General features: G+C 50.7%; 1 protein-coding gene across 9 annotated transcripts in view; it reads right to left on the bottom strand.

Moving 5' to 3' along the window:
• rapgef4a (Rap guanine nucleotide exchange factor 4a) overlaps nucleotides 1-26,249 on the bottom strand; it is a 514,684-nt gene that overhangs the window by 155,060 nt on the left and 333,375 nt on the right. For all 9 annotated transcript variants that reach the window (XR_005459764.1, XM_038789400.1, XM_038789401.1 and 6 more), the window contains 4 exons: nucleotides 17,237-17,321; nucleotides 1,405-1,465; nucleotides 804-880; nucleotides 238-384 (listed from right to left, as the gene is read on the bottom strand). Coding sequence is in view for 8 of the 9 variants with exons in the window: in XM_038789400.1 (XP_038645328.1) it covers nucleotides 238-384; nucleotides 804-880; nucleotides 1,405-1,465; nucleotides 17,237-17,321 (370 nt within the window). In the remaining variant the exon portion in view is untranslated. The remainder of the gene's footprint in view (nucleotides 1-237; nucleotides 385-803; nucleotides 881-1,404; nucleotides 1,466-17,236; nucleotides 17,322-26,249) is intronic.

A 26,249-nucleotide genomic window follows, 5' to 3' on the forward strand; every position in this document is an offset into this window, starting at 1 on the left:
CTGGAAACCAGAATTACAACTTTCAGCAAGAATGCTTTCAAATAACTTGGGCATTCTATCCACAATGGCTTCATTACTGAAATTATGTAACATCATGGTTAATAATTTCCTGAATCTTTCAGAACATGTGATTGCATTTTCCAAATGCCACATGAGACACCTGTTAATGCCTTAAAAACTAATAACTTTTCAGTCAATATGATTCTGAACGCATGCATGTATCAGAAAGCCTCTTACTCGAAGGATTCTGTTAAAATCTTCTTTATCGACCCGTAGAAAATGACAATTATCTTCACGAAGCACTATGGAGGCTGCTCTTGGAGCATTGTTCACCAGAGCCAACTTCCCAAAATCATCCCCTTCATGTAATGTACAGACCACTCCCTGCAATAATAGGTCAGAATAATGTAATTTGAGCCAAACAACTTACAAACCTTCATTGTTATTGCCTGTAATAACTTCTTTCCTGAATTCCTTTTATACATAATGATAGGATGCCTTAAATACCTAGTAAATCATGATGTGAAAGTATGAGGTTCATTTACATTTTAATTGCTGCAGGGAATTAAAATGATTATAAATCTACTACAGTCAATTATATACAAGATGGGCATGAACAAGATTGTACACATCTTCTCCGTTTAAATAGATACAAAAAAATTCAAAATATAATATCCCAGAAACAATTTGTATGACCTTGATGAGCGTTCACTTAATCTTGTTTCAATATTCCTAGAATCATAATTGTGTAGGTCTGTGATTTCTCACAACCACTATAAAAGTTGATGAATTGAAAGTTGTACCTTGCCATAGATAACAACATTCACTGTGCCCTTGAGGATAATATACCATGAAGTGCCCTCTTCTCCTTGATTAAACACTGTAAATATGAAAGCAACAATCATCCTATTTCAGCTGCACAACACTGTCAAGGCAGTTCACTTTTAACATGCTAAACTGAAAATGTTAAGACGTGTATACTCATTTGGTCTGCTGATTAATCAGTATATGTCAATGCTTAATCACTTGCGTATTTATCACCTCTATATGAATCTACTAATTAAATTTTGAAATGTATGCAATATTAATATTGGATTGATGCAATTTTTCAAACCTGTTTATAAAGGATTAGATGACAAAAGGTCATCCACCTGAAACATTCTCACTCCATAGATGCTACCACAGTATTTCCAGCATTTAAATTTTTTTATTTATGATTAGCTGACCATACATTTACATCACATCTTGCAGATTAATATTCTACTGAACTCCCTCAAACTATGCATAGGTGACCACCTTGGTTATTTTGCTTGTAAAACTTGGCCTGGTCTTTTTTTAAACTTTTTTTCAGATACAGGTCTAACATTTGTTCTCTAAAACTGTTTGGACTGGTTCTATACTTACAAACTGTCCCCGCTTTGGCATGAGATTCAAATATCAAAACGCCAGCAAGCTCTCGTTTTACCTAGAAGTGAACCAAGTTAAAAAAAAACATTGAAAGACTCAAAATCCAGACAAGCGTTAGTTTTATTTAGCTGATTTTTAAAACAGCATTAAACACCTTCATTTGAAAACAATCTACTGGTTAACTTTGTTATCCGGTACTCTAACAACCTGAATTCTCGAACAGGAATTTCTGATGTTCCCCTAATAAGAGTCGTTGCTTTACTTTATAGTGAGTATACAATTATCTGGAACCCACAGACTGTATTATCCTATATTTTATGTTTTAACATACCAAAGATTAGAAATTATAAGAATACAGTTCTTCTCGACTACTACTAATTCAGAAATAAATTAGATATTTTGTTTTTATGGCAGAGATGGGTGGTGGGGGGGGTCTGTAAAAAAACAAAGCTCCAGTGAGTGCAATATTGCAACTCTTGGTCCACCATTGAATTTGGACTGTTTTCGAACCTCAAAGTATTCCCGATTTAAACACAATTTCTCGGAATAACCAGCTCACAGAATTCATTAGGGAATGAAACCAACTAATCAAGCTGCTGAAACATAGAAAATAGAAGCAGTCCGGTTGCGGTGATGCGGAGCTAAGCCGCACGTTTGGTAGCTCCCACTATTTTCGGTCTTTTGGGCTCTTTTAAGGGCCCGTAGCGGTGCTGGTTGGACTTTGCCCCGTGTGGGAACATTCTCTCTAAGATTCTCCGCCGGTGGATGGCCTGGACTAGGAGTGGAGCGGTCAAAAAATCGGCTTTGGAGCAGAGAAAGGTGCGAGGCAGGAAAAGCAAGATGCCGGCGGGCAGGGAAGCAGCAATAGCGTGGCAGTAGCATGGCAGCAGTGGGCGCGAGAGCAGCAGGAGCTGCTTCAGCGCTCCTTTAAGGAGCTGAAGGCAGAAATTCTGGAGCCGTTTAAGGCCTCCCTGGACAAGCTCATGGCGACCCAGACGGCTCAGGGTGCGGAGATCCGAGAGCTTCGACAAAAGGCCTCGGAGAGTGAGGACAAACTCCTGGGCCTGGCGGTGAAGGTGGAGTCGCACGAGGCGCTCCATAAGAAGTGGTCAGTGAGGATGGAGGAGATGGAGAACCGGGCCCGTCGGAAGAACCTGCGGAATCTGGGCCTCCCGGAGGGGCTGGAAGGTTCGGATTTGGGGGCCTATGTGGCCATGATGCTGAACACGCTAATGGGTGCGAGGTTGTTCCAGGGGCCTTTGGAGCTGGAGGGTGCCCATCGGGTGCTGCTGCGGAAGCCCAGGCCAAGCGAGCCGCCCCGGGCGGTGCTGGTTCATTTTCACCGCGTTGTCGGCTGTGAGTGTGTGCTGAGATGGGCGAAGAAGGAGAGGAGTAGCAAGTGGGAGAATATGGAGATCAGGATCAACCAGGACTGGAGTGCGGAGGTGGCAAAGAGAAGGGCTGGGTTTAACCAGGTGAAGGCAGTGCTCCACAAGAAGGGGGTCAAGTTTGGCCTGTTACAGCCGGCACGCCTGTGGGTCACTTATAAAGACCGCCAGTTCTATTTTGACTTCCCGGAGGAGGCCTGGACGAGAGAAGCTGGACTTGAACTGAGGACTGGGGGCTGGGGAACGTTGTACACAGCCCGGAGGCTTTGTCCTCCTTGGTACCCTTTCGCTTTATCGGTTCTATTGGATGATGTTTTTTTTGCTGTTCTGCTTTTTTGCTTTTTGGGACTGTTATCTGTTTACTTGGGTGTTTTGTCATGTTTGGATTTTTTTTTTGTCACTGGTTGAGAGTTTGGGTGGGGTTCGCGGTCCTGTTGGGTCATGTGCCCGTCCTTTCCCACATTTTGGGTCAGGGGAGCGGGGCTTGGGATGGAAGTGCGGGCTTTTCTCCCGCGCTGGAGGAGCAGAGGGCGGGGCCGGCACTGGGGAGGTGGTTGAAATTGAAAAATTGAAAATCGCTTATTGTCACGAGTAGGCTTCAATAAAGTTACTGTGAAAAGCCCCTAGTCGCCACATTCCGGCGCCTGTCCGGGGAGGCTGGTACGGGAATCGAACCGTGCTGCTGGCCTGCTTGGTCTGCTTTAAAAGCCAGCGATTTAGCCTGGTGAGCTAAACCAGCCCCTGTGTTGCACTGCGGGGGTCATTGGGGTGGTGGGAGCAGCCGGGGTCAGCAGGAGTCGGCTGACTTACGGAAGTACAATGGAAGGGGTTATGCAGCTGGGGGGGGGGGGGGGGGGGGGGGGGGGGGGGGGATGGGGATGTTTGGGGGGGGGTACCGGGTTGCTGCTGGAATGGCCGAGATGGAGCTGGAGCGTGTAGAGGGGGTCAGGATGGGGGTCTGTCGCTGTGGGGAACGGGCTGAGCGGGGGGCGCGGTCACGTGGTGGATTACGGAAGGGTGATGGCTAGTCGACGGGGGAGGGGGGTAGGTGGCCCCCTGATCCGGCTGATCACCTGGAATGTGAGGGGACTGAATGGGCCGGTCAAACGGGCCCGCGTGTTTGCGCACCTGAGGGGGCTGAAGGCGGATGTGGCCATGCTTCAGGAGACGCACCTGAAGGTGGCGGATCAGGTCAGGTTGAGGAAGGGGTGGGTGGGCCAAGTGTTTCATTCGGGGCTGGATGCAAAAAATCAGGGGGTGGCGTTCCAGGTGGGGAAGAGGGTGTCGTTTGAGGCGTCGAATGTGGTGGCAGACAGTGGCGGGAGGTATGTGATGGTGAGCGGCAAGCTGCAGGGGGAACGGGTGGTGCTGGTCAATGTATACGCCCCGAATTGGGACAATGCGGGTTTCATGCGGCGCATGTTGGGCCGGATTCCAGATTTGGAGGTGGGGGGGCCTGATAATGGGGGGGGGGGGGGGGGGGGGGGGGGGGGATTTCAACACGGTGCTGGATCCACCACTGGATCAATCCAGTTCCAGGACGGGTAGGAGGCCTGCAGCGGCTAAGGTGCCGAGGGGATTTATGGACCAGATGGGAGGGGTGGATCCATGGAGGTTTGAGGCCGAGGGCCAAGGAATTTTCATGCTTCTCCCATGTGTATAAGGCCTATTCTCGGATTAATTTTTTCGTTATGATTAGGGCGCTGATTACGAGGGTGGAAGATGCTGAGTATTCGGCGATAGCCATTTCTGACCACGTCCCGCACTGGGTGGACCTCGAGCTGGGGGAGGAGAGAGACCAGCGCCTGCTTTGGCACTTGGAGGTGGGGCTGCTGCCAGAGGAGGAGGTGGTGGGGGGGCGTGTTCGAGGATGTATCGAGAGGTACCTGGAGGCCAATGACAATGGGGAGTTCCGAGTGGGGACGGTCTGGGAGGCGCTGAAGGCAGTGGTTCGGGGGGAGTTGATCTCCATTCGAGCCCACAGGGAGAGAAGGGGGCGGAGAGAGAGGGAGAGATTGGTGGGGGAGATGGTGAGGGCGGACAGGAGATACGCAGAGGCCCCGGAGGAGGGATTGCTGAGGGAGCGGCGCAGCCTCCAGGCTGAGTTCAACTTGTTGACCACCAGAAAGGCGGAAGCTCAGTGGAGGAAGGCACAGGGTGCGGTGTATGAATATGGGGAGAAGGCGAGCAGGATGCTGGCATACCAGCTCTGTAAGCGGGATGCAGCTAGGGAGATCGGTGGAGTTAAGGATCGGGGAGGAAATGTGGTGCAAGGGGGGTAGACATTAATGGGGTCTTCAGAGACTTTTATGAGAAACTGTATCTGGCGGAGGAGGGGGGGATGGGGCGCTTTTGGACAGGCTGAGATTCCAGAGAGTGGAGGAGGGACAGGTGGAGAGTCTGGGGGCGCTGGAGGAGCTGGTCAAAGGGATAGGGAACATGCAGTCGGGGAAGGCGCCGGGTTGGATGGGTTCCCGGTTGAATTTTACAAGATGTCTGCAAACCTGGTGGGCCCCCTGTTGGTCAGGACCTTTAACGAGGCAAGGGAAGGGGGGGGTCTTGCCCCCGACGATGTCTCGGGCGCTGATTTCCTTGATTCTTAAGCGGGACAAGGTTCCCTGCAGTGTGGGTCATACAGGCCGATATCACTCTTGAATGTGGACGCCAAGTGGTTGGCAAAGATCTTAGCCGTGAGGATAGAGGACTGTGTGTCACAGGTATTCCACGAGGATCAAACGGGGTTTGTGAAGGGGAGGCAGCTGAACACTAATATACGGAGGCTCTTGAACATTATAATGATGCCGGCGGTAGACGGGGAGGCGGAGATAGTGGTGGCACTGGACGCAGAGAAGGCCTTTGATAGGGTTGAGTGGGGGTACTTGTGGGAGGTGCTGGAAAGGTTCGGGTTTGGGGAGGGGTTTGTCAGTTGGGTGAGGCTGTTATATGAGGCCCCGATGGCGAGCGTGGCCACGTATAGGAGGAGGTCGGAGTATTTTCGGCTATACCGAGGGACGAGGCAGGGGTGTCCCTTGTCCCCCCCCTGCTTTTTGCGCTGGCAATTGAACCCCTGGCTATGGCGCTGAGGGAGTCGGGGGATTGGAGGGGGCTGGTCCGGGGTGGGGAGGAGCATCGAGTGTCGCTCTATGTGGATGACCTATTAATGTATGTGGCGGACCCGGTGGGGGGAATGCCAGAGGTGATGGGGATTCTACGGGAATTTGGGGATTTTTCAGGGTATAAGCTCAACTTTGGGAAGAGCGAGCTGTTTGTGGTACACCCGGGGGACCAGGAGGGGGGGATTGGGAAGCTCCCACTGAAAAGGGCGGAGAGGAGCTTTAGGTACTTGGCGGTTCAGGTGGCCAGGAGCTGGGGGGCCTTGCATAAGCTAAACCTCACAAGGCTGGTGGAGCAAATGGAGGAGGAGTTTAAGAGGTGGAACATGCTGCCGCTGTCTCTGGCGGGTAGGGTGCAGTCTGTCAAGATGATGGTTCTCCCGAGATTTCTGTTCCTGTTCCAGTGCCTCCCCATCCTTATCCCGAAGGCCTTTTTCAGGCGGGTTAACAGGAGCATTACAGGGTTTGTGTGGACACACGGGACCCCGAGGGTGAGAAGGGTGTTCTTGGAGCGGGGCAGGGATGGGGGAGGGGGGCTGGCGCTGCCCAGTTTGTTTGTACTATTGGGCTGCCAACGCAGCAATGGTGTGTAAGTGGGTGATGGGGGGGGTGGGGGGGAGGGGCAGCATGGAAGAGGATGGAGATGGCGTCCTGTGTGGGCACGGGCCTGGAGGCGCTGATAACGGCGCGGCTGCAGCTCCCTCCGACGAGGTATACCACGAGCCCGGTGGTGGCGGCTGCCCTCAAAATTTGGGGGCAGTGGAGGTGGCACAGGGGGGAGGTGGGGGCCTCGATGGGGTCCCCAATACGGGGGAACCACTGGTTTGTTCCGCGGAGAATTGATGGCGGGTTCCTGAGTTGGCACAGGGCAGGTGTCAGGAGATTGGGGGACCTGTTTATAGACGGGAAGTTCGCGAGCCTGGGTGAGCTGGAAGGGAGGTTCGGGCTCCCCCCGGGGAATACCTTTAGGTACATGCAAGTAAGGGCGTTTGTCAGGCGGCAGGTGGCAGAGTTTCCTCTGCTGCCGCCGCGTGGGATCCAGGACAGGGTGCACTCGGTGGTGTGGGTTGGTGAGGGGAGGATCTCGGCAGCATACCAAGTGATGCGGGAGATGGACAAGGCCTCGGTCGAGGAGCTGAAGGGAAAATGGGAGGAGGAGCTGGGTGAGGAGATAGAGGAGGGACGTGGGCGGCGCCCTGGGGAGGGTGAACTCCTCCTCTTCTTGTGCGAGGCTTGGCCTCATACAGTTTAAGGTGCTGCATAGGGTTCACATGACCGGGACATGGATGAGCCGGTTCTTTGGGAGCGAGGACAGGTGTATTAGGGGACGGGCAGTTGTTTTGTGGGAACGACGGGTGTGCATTTATCTCCTGCTTTGTATATGCACGTGGTTGGGGGGGGGGGGGGGGTTGTTCGTGCTGTTCTTTGTAATTTTTTTTCTTTTTGTTGTTGATATTTTGTGAAAATTTGACTATAAATTATTTTTTTTAAAAAGAAAATAGAAGCGGGGGAAGCCATTCGGTTGTATGGAAATGAGAGGTATAAGATGCGCTTAACACTTCAAACAGAACTGCTCTTTTATTTCAATAATTCACAGGTCATCAGTTCCTGATGTAGGTCCAGGCGGGTGGGGAAAACAACTTTTCCAGGAGCTGGTGAGAAAGCTGAGCCCTCTTCGGTTAATAGTGCTCACCTCACAGAATGTGACTGTCTAGAAATCAAGCCATTAAGATCTGCTGCCGGGCTGAAAATAAACCTTTAAAAGTTCACATTGAACTGATAAGGACAACTGTAACCAGGACCTCTCCATAATAAACTATGAAGGAGAAGGAAAAGGAAGAGATGAGGAGAAAGAAAGAAAACAAATTGACAAAGTATAGAACTTGAACCATTCTTTAAAGGAGGGGGGGGGAGGGGGAGGGGGGGGAGGTGGAGGGGGAAGGGGGAGGGGGGAAGGGGGAGGGGGGAAGGGGGAGGGGGGAAGGGGGAGGGGGGAGGGGGGAGGGGGAGGGGGGAGGGGGGAGGGGGGGGAGGGGGGAGGAGAGGGGGGGGGGAGAGGGGGGGGGAGAGGAGGGGGGAGGGGGGGGAGGAGGGGGGGGGAGGAGGGGGAGGGGGGGGAGGAGGGGGGGGGAGGAGGGGGGGGGAGGAGGGGGAGGGGAGGAGGGGGAGGAGGGGGGGGAGGAGGGGGGGGAAGGGGAGGAGGGAGGGGGGAAGGGGAGGGGGAGGGGGGAAGGGGAGGGGGGAGGGGGGAAGGGGAGGGGGGAAGGGGAGGGGGGAGGGGGAAGGGGAGGGGGGAGGGGGGAAGGGGAGGGGGAAGGGGAGGGGGGAAGGGGAGGGGGGAAGGGGAGGGGGGAAGGGGAGGGGGGAAGGGGAGGGGGAGGGGGAGGGGGGAAGGGGAGGGGGAGGGGGAGGGGGAGGGGGAGGGGGGAAGGGGGAGGGGGGAAGGGGAGGGGGAAAGTATTTAAAGAGGTGCACATTACAAGTGTAAACCTCCTAACACAACAACCTAATTGAAGCAAATTACTGCAGATGCTGGAATCAAAACAGAGCAAAAAATGATGGAAAATCTCAGCAGGTCTGGCAGCATCTGTAGGGAGAGAAAAGAGCTAAAGTTTCGAGTCCGATGACACTTTGTCAAAGAGTCATCGGACTCGAAACGTTAGCTCTTTTCTCTCCCCACAGATGCTGCCAGACCTGCTGAGATTTTCCAGCATTTTCTCTTTCGTAACACAACAACCTGTTTTCTAAACAATTGTTTATGGACTGTAGGTAATTCTGGCTATGCCAACATTTATATTGCCCATCCCTAATTACCCTCAAGACAGTGTTGGTGAGCTGCCTTCTTGAATCGCCACAGCCTATATGGTGTAAGTAGGCCCACAGTGCAGTTAGGGATGGAATTCCAGGATGTTGACTTAGTGACAGTGAAGGAACAGTGATACATTTCCAGGTCTGGAGTGGCTTGAAGGGAAACCTCCAGGTAGTAGTGTTCCCATCTATCGGTCACCCTAGTGGTGGTGGGTTTGGAAGATTCTACCTCAGGAGCGTTGCAGAGTTCCTGGAGTGGATCTTGTAGATGGTCCAAAATACTGCCATGATGCATTGGTGGTGGAGGCAGTGGATGTTTGTGGAAGGAGTGACAATCGAGTGGACCGCTTTGTCCTGAATGGTGTTTGGCTTCTGGACTATTGTTGCAGCAGCTCTCATCCAGGCAAATGGAGACTTATACCTTGTGGTGGTGGACAGGTTTGGGGAGTAAGGAGACGAGTTATTAGCTGCAACATTCCTAGCCTCTGATTTGCTCTTGTAGTCACAGTATGTATATGGTTAGTCCAGTTCAGTTTCTGGTCACTTGTAACCCCCAGGATGCTGATAGTGAGGTACTCAGTGATGGCAATTCCATTGCATGTCAAGGAGTGATGGACAGATTCTCTTTTGTTGGAAATGGTTATTATCTGGCACTTGTGCCGCACAAATTTTACTTGCCACTTGCAAGCCCAAGCCTAGATATTGTTCAGGTCTTGCTGCATTTTCTTTCTCTCCAGCATTAATTTCAAGTCAGCAAGGTAAATCAGTAATCTTTCTCACTCATTCAAAAGTGTACATTATCCCACCATGAATGATTATCTACTAACATTTCATTGACAACTGACCAACCAAGCTTTGTTTTGATTTTCTTGCTTGTTTATTTTTAAGTTTATTGGCAACGACCAGAATTTCACCATCATGAGGATTTCTGTTCCTAATTCTATTCAGATACTGTTCTGTGGCCTTTGTTGCTTTGTGAAATTTACTTAAACTGTGGCTTCTCTTCCCAAGTTTGTCAGGACTACCACTGCGAGAAATGTCTCTTGTACTATCAGAGAATCTTGCTCTGGTATGAGATTCTTTTCTGATGCAGGAGTCACTTCCGGAAAGCTGCGTTTTCTCACTCTGTACTCTTTCACCCTGATAGCTTGACCAATATTTCAATTTGTCAGTAGTTTTTCCTACATGTCCCACAATTGTCACAACCCTCAATTCATGAGATTCCTCTGGAACATACGTCATCCAAGTACAGTGGAAAATTGATCTTTGGAGATGATAGCTCTGTCCTGTCTCTTATGATCACTCACTACCGTAATCCAGTGCTTTATTTCCCACATTCTGTTCTTCAGGACTTTTCATCACAAAACGCATGAGTATTTGAGGTGCAAGGTGACTTGTTTATATCTATCAGCTGCTCTGAAACAAGATTTTGTAATTAATACTGAAGCAAACCTCAACAGCTTAATTGTCACGCTTGGAAGTACTACTTGCTATCACGAGCTTTTACATTACTAGGGCCTTTCCATTCCCTATTCCCTGCTCTTTGATAATATACCAAATCTTCTGAATTAACTGGTCTCAAGAAGGTTTTTGATGCTAGAGTGATCGTCAAAATTTCTTTTGAGAGCTCAGTCTTGATGAAAACCCTTTTCCCTGCAATGGAACTAAATGTTGGACCTTGTAGAGCAGTGAGATTACAGCAAAGCACAGAAGGCAATTTGGGATTTTGCAAATGTAGGGCACGATTCTCTGGCAGGCGGAGAATCTTGGGAGAGCCCTCTCGCAAACCATCCGGCAGCCTCCGCGCCTCGCGGGATTCACCCAAGTCCCGCAAGATGTTGGAGTTGGAACTCCGCCCAAAAGGGGCGTGACCAAATGGCGCTCCCGGAATTAGGTCTTAAACATACTTAAGACCTACGCGCCCGGGATACACTGGCCTCCCATGATTCTCTGGCCTCCCCCAGTGAGGTTGCAGCCGGATGCTAATCAATGCTGGTCTACACAAACGTGGTCTAGGCGGAACTGCACCCGGAGGGTCTCCTGGACCATCGGAGACCCCTGGGTGGTTAGGTTCAGTGGAGGGTGGCTCCCTGGCCCTCCCCCTGGAACATGGGTACCTTGGCACTGCACAGCTGGCACCTTGCCATTGTCACCCTAGCACTGCCAAGGTGCCTGGGTTCTAGGGTGCCAAAGGTTCCCAGGTGCCAGGGTGGCACTGACAAGGGTCAGGGCCCAAGGGAGCCACGCCAATGAAAGGAGGGGGTGTGCAGGGCAGGTAAGTAGAGACCAGGGCAGGTAAGTAGAGACCTCCGGGAGGTTAAGGGGTGAAAGGTGAGGGTCCTGGAATGGAGGGGATGTTGTAAGCTTGTCCACTCACATGCCCCACAGAGGTGCGTGTATCTGCGCTGGTGGAGGCGTGACACTTCCCAGTGTTGTGCCATTCATTGAATTGGATTACGGGGATTGAGTGGGGGGGGTAGACTTAAGTAGGATGCTCTTTTCAAGGGCAGACTAAATGGCCGCCTTCTGCACTGTAAATTCTAAGATTCTTTGAATAATTCCTTGCCACATTACTCCTTCCAAATATCACCTCACACTTTTCAGGCTTAAATTCCATCGGCCATGTTTCTGCCCATTTGACCATTCCGTCAATACCTTCCTGTAATCCAAGACATTCACTTAATCACCTGGCCAATCTTTGTGCAATCTGCAAACTGACTGATCATACCCCCCACATAGTCAGCTATGTCATTTATATAAAATGACAAACAATAGGAGACCCAGCACAGTTCCCTGTGGTACGTCATTGGACACTGGCTTCAAGTCACTAACGCAGCCGTCTGTCATCAACCCCCCCCCCCCCCCCAACGTCTCCCACAGCTAAGCCAATTTGAGTCCATCTTATCAAGTTACTCTGTATCCCACGTGTATTTGTCATCTTTATAAGTCTCCCATGTGGGACCTTGTAAAGGCTTTATTGAAATCCATGTCAACTGCATCAACTGCACTACCCTCATCTACTCACCAGGTCACATGCTCAGAAAAATTCAATCAAAGTTGTAGGCATGACCTCCCTCTGGCAAAGTTATTCCGACTATTCCAATCAAACCCTGCCTCTCCAAGCGAAGATGGATTCTCTCCTTCGGAATTTTCTTCAATAGTTTCCCTGACACTGACATGAGGTCTGCAGCGTGCATGATGGGTGCATACTGTGGTGATCAAGCGGATCGTTCCACAAGTCGTGATGGAAACTCATGAGGCTCATCCTGGTGCTTAGATCGAAAAGTCTAGCCAGATTGCATGTTTGGTAGCCTAATATAGATCTGGGCATGTAGAATAAGGTGAAATCCTGTTTGGCATGCCAGATGAACCAGAAGATGTTGCCACCTGCTCCACTTCACCCTTGGGAATGGCCTGATTAGCCACGGTCCAGCTGCTTGTGGACTTTGCGAGACCTTTCATGAATCACGTGTTTTAGGTTGTTGTAGATGCACAATGAAAATGGTTGTAAGCACATACCATGAGTACTATTACAGCTCCTGTGACAATTGAGCACCTACGTACAACATCACAGTGGTACCACACAATGTACCGAGTTCCTCCTTGAACACGTCCGAATACTTCTTGACAATATGCTCAGCCAGTCACACCCCAGCAAACTAGGTCCCTTCCCTTTGACCACAAGGAGGCATGGCCCTTACTTCTTGACTGTAATACGCAATCTGGACTTCAATAGGCACTTCCAATGCCCCAAGCAAAAGGTATGGACTCTCCGATGTAAGTCCGAAGGTTAATCTCGGCCATAGAAAGGGCTGGCGCTCGGTTTGAGTGCCACTTCGATTTGTAGTCTCTTCACTAGTTATGGATGTGGAGGTTGCTGCGTCCACCTCCATCTTGATTTGCTTACCCACAACCGCCACTGTTGTAAAATTAGGCTCTGTTCATGTCTCATTCATATTAAACATTTTGTAAGTGTGCTCTCTGCCTGCTCCAAGCTTTCCACATGCGTGGTTGCTTGAGGCTTCCCCGAATTTAAATTTTCTTGCGCAGTCTTCGCCTTGCCTTTCGCACCCCTGCATTTCATTGCTAAATGTCCCTTACTGCATCTGTGACAAACAGCATCCTGAAACTTGCAGTGATTCATGTACTGTGACCATCCACACCCAAAACACTCCACTCCACTGCTTTCACCTTTCTGCTTGCAGCTTCTTTCTGTACTTGGAGCAGTGCCCCTGTCTAGAAACCATCATTAGCCTGCTGAATATGCCTAGCATTGCTGGCAGTAACTTCCATACCCTGAGAAATTTCCAGAGCCTCTTTACCCAACAACCAACGCCAAATACTGTCCTCGTTAATGCCGCAGACCAGCCGATCGAAGCTAATCTAAAACTGCTCTGAAATTAGTGTTCTGAAAGCTGATGTAATCGTTAGCAACCAATTGACCTGCTTTTCCAAAATAGCTGTTCAAAGATTCAAATCTCATCATCATGGAGAGCTTCGAGTTCTGGTGATTCTGGACCAGAGCAACTAAAACTGCAAATGAAATCTTTCTGGGCTACGATGGCATGGCCAGATTCCTCATCAACTTATAAATCTTCGCTCCACACACTCAGGAGAATTGAACGCTGCATTGCTTCATCTTCTATTCCATTTGCTGAAAAAATAAATGTTCTCCATGTATTTAGCCCAGTCCTCACTTCTCTCATCGAATTCGCCTATCCCGAACATAACCATGGTGCTGCTAACTTGAAATTCCGTTGAATAAAACTCACAATGAAAACTAGCTACTCACTGAATGCAACCTCGTGTTGCCATGCTGAACATCGAAAAACACAATTCTTTTCTTGCCGTTTTCTCCTTGTTGCCAAAGGTATGGTAACTTGAGGCCACAAAGGAGGTAGTTGAATGTGTTGTTTAAAAGAAGGAACTTCTTCATATAAATAAATTACTAAGTTTAACAATAACAGTAACTCAGCAGAACAGGTCTTGCTTACAGTTCACCCTCATACATACTGAAAAAGCTCGCCCAAGCTCAGAACCCTCAATAGATGCCAGTAACACAATTACAGAGGAGAAGGCTTGTAAGGACACTTTGTACCCAAAATGACACTCTGTAACATGAATGAAGGTCACTTTTTAACTACATACTGACGAAGGGCAAGCACTGTCAAGCACTGCACAGTTAAAGGACACATTCATCACCGGACTAACTTTCTTGTATATAATTAGTTTCAATTCATCATTATCTTCATCTATTTTGTGACATGCATTTTGAAAACCTGACCTGTTTGCTTAGGCATTTCACCACGAGTCACTCCTGAAGCACCCATTTATTGGTCCTTGGGAAATCCTGGAATTCATTCGCCTATTACTGCTGTTCCAATTCAGCCTTCTGCTGTAATAACCGAAGACACTTTAATCTTCATTCTGCCTGGTATGAATCCTTCCATTATATTGGCACTTGTACCCAAGACTTAGAACATTCCTAAATATGGCAATTATGGAGTCATATTCTTTGTGTTATTGTGCAGTGTTACATTTCTTCCATAAAGTTTGAAGTCTTTCCAGGATATTTTTCAAGGCCACAGACATCTGATCCAACAAGGTGTCTCTTCAAGAACCAAACCAAGAGCCTGTCCATATGAAACACCTTAGACTAATCCAGCAATTTAAATGCGAGTACAGATCTTGGGATTCCCAAATTTATTGTCAATCTTTTATATAAATCAGTTCAATTCCATGATATTTGTTCAACGGAATGACAATATGCTTTACATAGTCTATCAAAGAATGACAAAGCTTCTCACAACTTGTAGATTTAATTCCAAAAGGCTAATAGAAGGTCCATACCTTCATCACTATACAACCGACAGGCACCCAGCTCACAAAATACTTGCGATTTTACATCTAGCAGGAAGTGATAACGCCAAGGCCATATCTTGGTCGGAACACAATCCGTATCCACAAATGGACTTCATTCTTCCACTGGTGACACGGTTCAGACTCAAAAACATTGGAGAGTAACCATACCTGGATAATTTTCATGTTGTACAAGAATTGTATATTTCTGATTTTTGTTAAAGCTTTCAGCCTTCAAATTCTGGCAACCATTCTCTGCTACACGTTGTAATCAAGGATATAAGGGGAGCAAATCTTTACACACTTGTATATATATTTACAAAGTTACACATCAGGGGCTGGATTCTCCTCTACCCGGCGTGACGGAGGGTCCCGGCTTAGGGGAGTGGCGCCAACCACTCAGCGGTCGGGCCTCCCCAAAGGTGGGGAATTCTCCCCACCTTTGGGGGCCAGCCCCGCGCCGGAGCGGTTGGCACCAGAAGACTGGCGCAAAAAACCGGCGCCCCCGGCAGCGGGGCTGGCCGAAAGGCTTTCGCCGGTCGGTGCATGCGCCGGCGGTGACATCAGCGGCCAGCTGCCGCTGACGTCACCACTGGCACATGCGCGATGTGGGTTTCTCTTCCGCTTCAGCCGTGGCGGCCGCGGAAGAGAAATAGTGCACCCAGGGCACTGGCCCGGCCCCTGATCGGGGGGCCCTGATAGCAGGCCAGGCCACCGTGGGGGCACCTCCCGGGGTCGGATCGCACCCCGCCCCCCCCAGGACCCCGGGGGCCCGCTCGCGCCACTGATCCCGCCGTTACAGAGGTGGTTCAAACTTCGGCCCATCCGGGCCTGGAGAATCACCGCAGGGGCCTCGCCGATTGGAGTGGCGAGATTCCTGCCGCCGCCTTTTCCCGGGTGGCGGAGAATCTCTGCCACGGCGGGGTCCGGATTTTCGGCGGCCCCAGGCGATTCTCCGACCCTCCTGGGGGTCGGAGAATTTCGCCCCAGGTGAGTCACCTGATGAAGGAGCTACACTCCAAATAAACCTGTTGGACTTTAACGTGGTGTTGTAAGACTTCTTACTGTGCCCATCCCAGTCCAACGCTGGCATCTCTACATCATGCCCACCACCTACTACAATTATACACAGTTAATATACAACTAATAATGAGAAGGAAAGATAAAGTGAGAATGAGGGTAAATTAGGAACATAGAAAGATAAAGCATAGAGATAAAGTAAAAAAAAACCCAGAAAGAGCACATACAAAGATGTGGTAAAATGGTATTTTTAGGAGAGAGTAGATTTTGAAATGATGTGTCACATGCCTCTCTGAGCTAGACATACACAGTTGGTTGCGGATGATGATGCTAAATCACCACTTGGACTGACCCAATGCCAGTTTAAATGGCTACTTGCAATTTGGAGCTCAACTCCAACTAGGCAGCAGCTATGGAGCCAAAGAAATTATTTTATATTTAAACACAGTACTTATTATAAAGTCGATATTGTTATAAATACCTAGCTCCTTGTAATGTTCTACAGTTAATTTTAGATTTGAGAAGCAAACTGTAGAAAATGGGATTAGCGCAACTCTAGTAGCTCGATGATTATTACATTTAAAAGGTCCGGGCCATGTTGACTTAAGAAATAATAGCTAGAAAGGCAAAATTATAAAACAACAAGTGGGCTTACTTTGCTGGAGAATTGGAGGTGGGGTATTTACACTGTTTGCAAAGAAATGCAGCCCAGAGAGTTGTCCTGGGGATTAGAACTACAATATATTGAAAGCATTGAGTGATCCCTGGAAGGCTACATCGCCACGGAGGTGGGTGGAGCTTATAAAAATTCCAGGGTTTCAATTTATCGTGTTTGCTGGGAGAGTGAGCATTGGGCAACAGGAAAAAAGACCATATCAAAAAGGTTCTGCGGTTAGCAAATACATTGCTGTTTGTTAGCTTTGTGTAGTTCGGGCTCAAAAGAAGTCAAGGAGCTGAGAAGGTGTCAGGAGGTCACTGGCTCAGTATGAAAAAGTTAGTGCTCAGAAAGCAATGGGAGCTATTTATAGATTGGTATAGCTGGGGAGATTGGAGCTTGGTGAAATCCAGAAGCAGTGCTCGCCCAGTGAAACTAGGAGTGCAGACTCGGAAATCCGAGGGTGCAGAATCGCAGGAGGAGAGATTAAAACCCTGGGAGATGTGCAGTCATTGAGGCAGTCTGAGTTGGAGTGGCTTTGAGGGAATTGAGGATTGGTCTTCAAAGGTTTGGAACCCCTTATGAGGGAAATAGAGTTTCAACAAAATTGGTTGACTCAAGTATTTACTGCTGATGTCTGAGTCGGTTGCTGAGAAATCCGTGGGATCTGTCTTTGTCGTATTTGTTATTTCTTGTGCAGTCTGTTGTGTTTGACCACAGTTTGCCTGTTAATTCACATGTACCTCATATTAATCCTGAATGTTTAGAGTAAAAGTAAATTGTAAATTGTTTTATCTTTTTGACCTGGTATAGTAAATTTATTTTTGTTTGTTCAAAACCCATGGAATCCTGTGGTTTTATGCTCTTGTCAAGTGTCTTGAATCTCAAACTTTGTCTGCCTTATACAAAACATTTTTGGACCCTTCCCGGATCTTGGGGTAAGGTGCTGGATCAAAACAATATGGAATCAGAGGAATGAAGCTTACTGTGGTAGAAAGCCGAGACAAGGCATTAATGTGCAATAATTCTTCATATATGATTTCTAAATCATCAACGGTCCTCTGGCCTGGCCTGTGAATTAGACAAAAAGAATACAAGTTAAAAAAAGTAAATTTATTCAACAACACATCAGTTAGACCAAGTGTTGGAAACACTTTCCGACTGTTTTTGCCTCAAAAAAAATAAAAGATAAATTTGAGTCATGACAAACTTTCACCACATCGTAATCTCAAAGCTTAATTTGGTTTAATTCATTCGCATGCATGAATTGTTTTTTTCTAAACACAAATCAATGGCCAGGATTCGCCCGGGCTGCTTGACCCTGAGGGAATCCCGAGTGCCCGGTGAATTGGGCGCCGGACCAAAAATGGGTTTTATGCTGGTGGTGAAGCTCGTTGAGAGTCTCCCAGTCCTGACAAGCTTCTCGATGTCTCCGATGAGGTTCCTTCCCAGGCCTGGCACGTACATGAGAATGACTGATTAGAGCGGTTTTGAATGTAATTTACGGGCAGGATGCCCGATTCATCTGCCTCCTGGGATGCTCCGATAGATGCCTTGTATTTGGACATCCGGAAGGTGTTCGACAAGATACCTCACAAAAGGTTAAGTCACAAAATAATAGCCCGTGGTGTTGGATGTAGTATATTGAGATGGATAGAGAATTATCTAATGGGCAGGAGACAGCAAATGGTGATAAGGGGTTCGGTTGGCGACCTGTAATCAGTGGGGTTCCACAGGGATCAATGCTGATAGTGCAGCTGTTTACAATATATATATATATATATTAATGACTTGGAGGAAGGAAGCGAATGTACTGTCGCCAAATTTGCAGACGACACAAAAATAAGTGGAAAGGCAAGTTGTGAAAGGGATACAAGCAGTTTGTAGAGATAGTAATAGGTTCAGTAAGTGGGCAAGTTGGCAAATGTGGGAAAATGTGAAATTGTTTTGGAAGGCAGTACAAAAGAACAGACTATTATTTCAGTAGAGAAAAACTGGTTAAAGTTGCAACACAAAAGGGACTTGGGGGCACTTGTGCACAAAACACAAAGCTAACGCACAGGTGCAGCAGGCAATCAGGAAGGTTAATGAGATCATAGAATTCCTACAGTGCAGAAGGAGGTCATTCAGCCTGTTGAATCTGCACCGACTCTCTGAAAGAGCTCCTTATCCAGGTCCAATCCCCTATCCTATCCCTGTAACCCCACCTAGCCGTTGGACAATAAGGGCCAATCCACCTAAGCTGCACATCTTTGTGCTCATGAGCTTTGCACATGTGCAGTGGGAGAGGCCACTTCCAGAGGGAGGCACAGACAGACAGAGGGAGCTTTAACTTTGAGAATTTGAAGCAGAGTGGGAATTTGGTGCAGAGTGGGAACAGGTGTTCTTTGCTTTTTCTCCTGGCTAAATCTTCAGACAGTGGTCTGGTCCTGTTTCAACTGAGGCTACAAGGGACGTAGCTGATTGGTAAGCCATGGGCAAGGTCAGTAAGTCCTTACAACATTTATCATTATAGTTTGAAAATACGTCTCATGGTTTATAATCTGTAAGGGCTACTGGTTATAAATTGCTTTCAGGCTGAAGTAATAAGAAGGCTAGTCTCCAGGGAGCAGCCTCGGTGAGTGGAATATCGAACTCGGTGAGTATAAAGTAACTTGCCTCGGGGATTCACAGCCCAGTCTCAAGGGAGCAGTCTTGGTGGGTGCAGTATTAAACTCGGTCAGTACTGTGGTGAACGTATTGTACTAACCATTCACCAATGTATTACACTGTATCACGCTGTTGCCCATGTGGGCTCCACCTGTGGACCATTGTACAATATTACACAGAACGTATCATGTTGGTGCCCTTGTGGGCTCTGCCCCCTTGAGGGGAGGTATAAAGAGCAGCAGCCCTGTAGGTGGCTCTCAGTAGCAGAGCAGTTGCAGGCAGGCACTGTTCTAGTCGATTAAAGCCACAGTTTACATCTACTCTCTGTTTCGTGTGAATTGATGGTCGCATCAATTTAAATCGACTACACAGTGCTTCTCAAACTATCTCATGTGGTGTACCGGCAGTTTTTTTTTTTCAACGTGCCAGGGACCGGTGAGCGAAATAACTGGGGGTTCGGGGGTGGGGATGTGAACCCCCAGAAATTTTTTTGAGATATATCTTATTGCAGGGGCAATTATATTACATTATATTATATTATTGCAAATATAATGGATATATTTGCAATAATATAATATAATGTAATATAATTGCCACACCCCCAAGCACGGCCCGAGGGCGCAACCCCCCCAGCACGGCCTGAGGACGCAACCCCCCCCCCCCCCAGCACGGCCCGAGGACGAACCCCTCCCACAGCACGGCCATAGGACGAACCCCTCCCACAGCACGGCCAGAGGACGCAACCCCCCCCCCCAGCACGGCCCGAGGACGCAACCCCCCCCCAGCACGGCCCGAGGACGAACCCCTCCCCCAGCACGGCCTGAGGATGCTACCCCCCCCAGCACGGCCCGAGGACGCAAACCCCCCCCAGCACGGCCCGAGGACGAACCCCTCCCCCAGCACGGCCCGAGGACGCAACCCCCCCCCCCAGCACGGCCCGAGGACGCAACCCCCCCCAGCACGGCCCGAGGACGAACCCCTCCCCCAGCACGGCCTGAGGATGCTACCCCCCCCCCCCCAGCACGGCCCGAGGACGCAACCCCCCCCAGCACGGCCCGAGGACGAACCCCTCCCCCAGCACGGCCCAAGGACGCAACCCCCCCCCCCCCCAGCACGGCCCGAGGACGAACCCCTCCCCCAGCACGGCCAGAGGACGCAACCCCCCCCAGAACGGCCCGAGGACGCAACCCCCCCCAGCCCCCAGCACGGCCCGAGGACGCAACCCCCCCCAGCCCCCAGCACGGCCCGAGGACGCAACCCCCCCCCCCCAAGCACGGCCCGAGGACGCAACCCCCCCCAGCCCGGCCCGAGGACGCAACCCCCCCCCCCCCCCCGCCCGCCCGCCCCGCTCAGCAAGAGGACAGAACCTTGGAACGCCCCAGCCCCAGCTTCACACTCACCTTTGCGCAAGTGTGAAAGTGTTTCTTTTCTGGGAGTACTCCACGTACCGGCAGACGACGGCTCGCGTACCGGCACCGGTACACGTACCACACTTTGAGAAGCACTGGACTACAACACCGCAATGGAATCAGCCCTCAAACCTGACTTTCTGGAACTCGACACACAGGCCGTGGAAGCCAAAGGGATTTTTTCACACTGGCTCCGTGTTTCGAGGCCTACCTCGCCGCCTCCTCCTCGCCCTCCATCACCTATGAACAGAAGCTGAGCCTCTTCCATGCTCGGGTGAGCCATCGAATCTCTGTACAATTCGAGGAAGCCTCCACATACGCGGACGCCCTCGATGCTGAAGCGCCTATATGCAAGGCCGGTGAACGAAGTGTACACGCGGCATCTCCTCACCACTCGCTGCCAACGCCACGGGGAAATCGCTGGAGGAGTACCTACACAACCTCAAAGTCCTCGCGCGAAGCTTCAACTACCAGGCCGTCATGGCCTCGCAACGTATGGAACTCGCCGTCCGGGATGCCTACGTGGCTGGAGTCAGATCCAACTATGTCAGACAGCGCCTGCTCGAGAAAGGCGCCCTCGACCTAGAAGAGACGGTAAAACTAGCCACCTCCCTAGAAATAGCGTTCCAAAGCCTCAACGCATTCCTGTCTGATCACGTGACCCCCTCGTGGACCCCCAACCAGAGAGTACCCCAGGCCTGTGCCGCGCAGCTGCCTGCCCAACCCGGGGGGCTACCCAGCTTTTTTGACGGCCAGCACCAGCACCCCAGGCAGTGCTGCTCGGCTCGGAACGCGAACTGCAGCGACTGCAGCAAAAAGGGACACTTCGCCAAAGTTTGCCTGGCCAGGTCCAAATCCTCCAAATCGCAGTCCCGACTCTCAGACCCTGCAATGTGGCTGCGTGCCTGCTGGCTCCGCCCCCTCCGGACGCGTCATCTACCTCGTGTTGTCAGTGGGGGCAGCCATCTTCAATTCCGCACAACATGTGCGACTCACGGGGGCCGCAATCTTGGCCGCCGTCTCTCATGCGGCCCGCCACGTGCGACTCATGGGGGCCGCTATCTTGGACGCCATCTTCCTCGTCACCTGACATGTGCGACCGACGGGGGCAGCCATCTTGGGACCGACGGGGGCAGCCATCTTGGGACCACCCCATCACCTCCGACCACACCGGCTACCCGCAACTCGGCACGGTCACCCTCGACCAGTCACGACCAAAACACCTCCGGAACTCCATGATGACGTCCGGGTCAATGAATACAAAACACCTTGCCCGTTTGACTCCGGGAGCACGGAGATCTTCATTCACCCAGACAGGGTAAGGCACTGCTCGCTCCAAATCTTCCCCCCAAACAATCTCCCTCGCTTCCGGATCGCACTCTGTGCAGTTCCAGGGGTACACTGTCGCAAGCCTCGCGATACAGGGCGCCGAGTACACCAATTTTAAACTATATGTACTCCCCGATCTCTGCGCGCCTCTCCTGTTGGGACTGGACTTCCCGTGCAACCTCAGGAGCCTAACCCTGAAGTTCGGCGGGCCCCTACCCCACTCACTGTATGTAGCCTCGCGACCCTGAAGGTCGACCCTCCCCCGCTCTTCGCAAATCTCACCGCCAATTGTAAGCCAGTCGCCACCAGAAGCAGGTGGGACAGCATCCGAGGTCCAGCAACTCTTGCGGGAAGGGATCATCGAGGCCACTAATAGCCCCTGGAGAGCTCAGGTGGCGGTCGTCAGGACTGGGGAAAGGAACCGGATGGTTGTAAAGCCAAACCATGAACCGGTACACGCACCTCAATGCGTACCCCCTCCTCCGGATCGCAGACATGGTTAATCATATCGCACACTACCGAGTCTTCTCCACGGTGGATCTGAAGTCCATATACCACCAGCTCCCAAACCGCCCGGAGGACCGCCACTACACGGCCTTTGAGGCAGACGGCCGCCTTTTCCACTTCCTCCGGGTCCCCTTCGGTGTCACAAATGGGGTATCGGTCTTCCAAAGAACAATGGACCAATTGGTGGACCAGTGCGGGCTGCGGGCCACATATCCGTACTTGGACAACATCACCACCTGCGGCCACAGCCAGCAGGACCACGATGCAAACCTCCAGAAATATCTCCAAACTGCCCAAACCTTCAACCTCACTTATAGCAAGGAGAAATGAGTTTTCCGCACAACCAGACTAGCCATCCTCGGCTACGTCGTGGAAAAAGGAGTCTCGGGCGCGACCCGGACCGTATGCGCCCCCTCCTCCAACTCGCTCTTCCCCACTGCCCCAAGGCCCTGAAGAGGTGCCTCGGGTTCTTTTCCTATTACGCCCAGTGGGTCCCCAACTACTCGGACGAAGCCCGCCACTGATCAAAGCTACCATCTTCCCACTGGCAGCTGAGGCCTGCCAGGCCTTCAGCCGCATCAAGGCAGGTATTGCCAAAGCCGCAATGCGTGCGGTGGACGAGTCCGTCCCCTTCCAGGTGGAGAGCGACGCGTCAGAGGTCGCCATCGCTGCTACCCTCAATCAGGCAGGCAGGCCAGTAGCATTTTTCTCCCGTACCCTCAATGCATCAGAAATTCGACACTCCTCAGTCGAAAAAGAAACCCAAGCCATTGTGAAAGTTGTGCGGCATTGGAGGCACTACCTCGCTGGTAGGAGGTTCACCCTCATCACTGACCAACTGTCGGTAGCCTTCATGTTCGATAATACACAGCGGGGCAAGATCAAGAACGATAAGATCTTGAGGTGGAGGATCGAACTCTCCACCTAGAATTACAATATAGTGTCCTGGAAGCTCAACGAGCCCCCAGATGCCCTGTCCCGCGAAACGTGCGCCAGATGACCAACTCCGGGCCATCTACAATGACCTCTGCCACCCAGGGGTCACCCGGCTTCTCCGCTACATCATGGCCTGCAACCTGCCCTACTCCACCGAGGAGGTCAGAGCCATGACCAGGGACTGCCAAATCTGCACGGAGTGTAAACCGCAATTCTATCGACCGGATAAGGCCCACCTGGTGAAGGCATCCAGGCCCTTTGAGCGCCTCAGTATCGACGTCAAAGGGCCCCTCCCCTCTACCAACAGCAACATGTATTTCTTCAACGTCGTTGACGAGTTCTCCCGCTTCCCCTTTGCAATCCCCTGCCCCGACATGAGCGCGGCCACCGTCATCAAGGCCCTATTTAGTATTTTTACCTTGTTCAGTTTCCCCACTTACGTCCACAGTGACCGGGGCTCCTTGTTTATGAGTGACGAACTGCGTCAGTACCTGCTCGGTAAGGGCATCGCCTCGAGCAGGACTACCAATTACAACCCCCTGGGGAAACGGTCAGGTGGAGAGGGAGAACGCGATGGTATGTGTCGCCGTCCTCCTGGCCCTACGGTCTAGGAATCTCCCAGTTTCCCACTGGCAGGAGGTCCTCCCCGACGTGATCCACTCCATTAGGTCCCTCCTTTGCACAGCCACGAACGAGATCCCTCATGACTGCCTGTTTGTTTTCCATAGGAAAGCCACCTCCGGGGTCTCGCTTCCGTCCTGGCTGAAGACACCGGGGGCCCGTCCTACTCCGCAAACACATCAGGAACAATAAGTCCGACCCCCTGGTCAAGAGGGTCCAGCACCTTCACACCAACCCCCAGTATGCATACATAGAACATCCCAAAGGCCGACAGGATACGGTTTCCCTCCAGGACCTGGCACCCGCAGGCTCCCCTACCACCACCCCAACCTACACCGATCAGCACCCCCGCCCCTACATGGCCTCCACACCCCTTCCTATACTCCCTCCCCCCCTTTGCCAACCCACAGGAATGAAGCTTCTGAAGATACGCTCCTGGAGTCCACACCTGTGCCCGCACGGAAGAGTTCACCACCCATGCCCACACCGACGACTTCGACACCCAGGCCCGCTGCGATATCAGAGCTCCGGCGATCGCAGCACACGATCAGGGCAGCAGACAGACTGAACCTGTGAATCCTTCACCCCCTCCGGACTTAACAGGGGATGAATGTGGTGAATGCATTGTACCAACCATTCACCACTGTATCACATTGTATCACGCTGTTGCCCACATGGGCTCCACCTATGGACCATTGTGCTGTACTACACGGAATGTATCATGTTGGTGCCCTTGTGGGCTCTGCCCCTGGCTCCTCCCTTGAGGGCAGGTATAAAGAGCAGCTGCCCCGTAGGCGGCTCTCACTAGCAGAGCAGTCGCAGGCAGGCACTGTTCTAGTCGATTAAAGCCACTATTCACTTCAACTCTCTGTCTCGCGTGAATTGATGGTCGCATCAGAGTATAAAGTAACTTAGCTCGGGGATTCACGGTCACGGCCCAGTCTCCAGGGAGCAGTCTCGGTGGGTGGAGTATCGAACTCGGTGAGTATAAAGTAACTTAGCTCGGGGATTCACGCCCCAGTCTCCAGGGAGCAGTCTCGGTGGGTGGAGTATCGAACTCGGTGAGTATGAAGTAACTTAGCTCGGGGATTCACGCCCCAGTCTCCAGGGAGCAGTCTTGGTGGGTGGAGTATCGAACTCGGTGAGTATAAAGGAACTTACCTCGGGATTCCACTGAAGCTGACAAAAATGGAAAAAGTGGCCATCATAGGAAACTGTCACCTGCTTGGCTGATAGGGAATCTGTGCTAAATTTGAAAAACACACTGCAAAAACGAATTAATTAATCAATTGATTAAGCATGTAGAGATGGATGGGCAGGCGATGTGTTGTAGCTGGAAGAGGTGGGAGCTGGCAGATCCCACTGTGAGCTGCAGTGACCACATCTGCAGCAAGTGTTTGTTGCTTGAGGAATTTCTGGCTCAGAGTTGGAGTCTGAGCTTCAGACATTACGGCACATCCAGGAGGGGGAAAGCTACCTGGATACTGTGTTTCAGGAGGGAGTCACAACATGTAGATTAAATACCTCAAATTCAGTCAGTGGTCAGGGATAGCAGGGCGTGACTGCAAGTTAGGCAGGTAGAGGGATCCTGAATTCAGGAACGGAGGAGCTTCAGCTCAGATTTGAGGTACTTGCTCCCTGTGTGGATGAAAAAAGGGCTGTAAGGAGGATGAGCTAGCCGGCCACTTAGGAGGCCATCCAAACTGGGGGTGCAGAAGACAAATGGTATTTGTAGGGGATTCTATAAATAGGGGGATTGATAGCATCCATTGCAAGCAGGACTGAGTGTCCCGCATGGTACGTTACCTGCCCGGTGCCAGGGTGAGGGACATCTCTGAACAGCTGGAAAGGATATTGGAGTGGGAGGGGGAGGATTTAGTTATTGTGGTCCACGTTGGTACAAACAACATAGGCAAGACTAGGAAAGGGGACCTGTAGGGGGATCATCAGGCACTAGGAACTAAATTAAAAAACAGGTCCTCAAGGGTTATAATCTCTGGATTACTACCTGAGCCCCATACAAATTGGCATAGGGATGAGAAAATTTGGGAAGTAAACATGTGGTTAAAGGAGTGGTGCATGGGGCATTGGCATTAGTATTGCAACAGGACGGACCTGTACCGTTGGGACGGTCTTTACATAAACCGATCTGGGACCAGTGTTCCAGTGGAAAATGTAAATAGGTGGCTAAACTAGCAAGGGGCTGGAAGAAGAACAACTCAGGAGATGTTATTAATACAGGATTCAAAAAGAAGCTGTGAGAACTGCATAAGGGCACTTTACCCAAATCTTCGTAGCATTCGAAACAAGGTAAATGAGTTGATGGCACAAATAATTGTGAATGAGTATGATTTAGTGGCCATTACAGAGACATGGTTGCAGGGTGGTCACGACTGGAAGTTAAATATCCAGGAGTATCAGACTATTAGGAAGGATAGACAGGAAGGTAAGGGAGGTGGTGTAGCTTTGATAGTTAAGCATGCCATCAGGGTGGGAGTAAAAGATGATATAGTTCTATGGAGAACAAGGTTGAATGCAGTTGGGTGGA

Source organism: Scyliorhinus canicula, chromosome 2, assembly GCF_902713615.1.
Source record: "Scyliorhinus canicula chromosome 2, sScyCan1.1, whole genome shotgun sequence".
Classification (NCBI taxonomy): domain Eukaryota; kingdom Metazoa; phylum Chordata; class Chondrichthyes; order Carcharhiniformes; family Scyliorhinidae; genus Scyliorhinus; species Scyliorhinus canicula.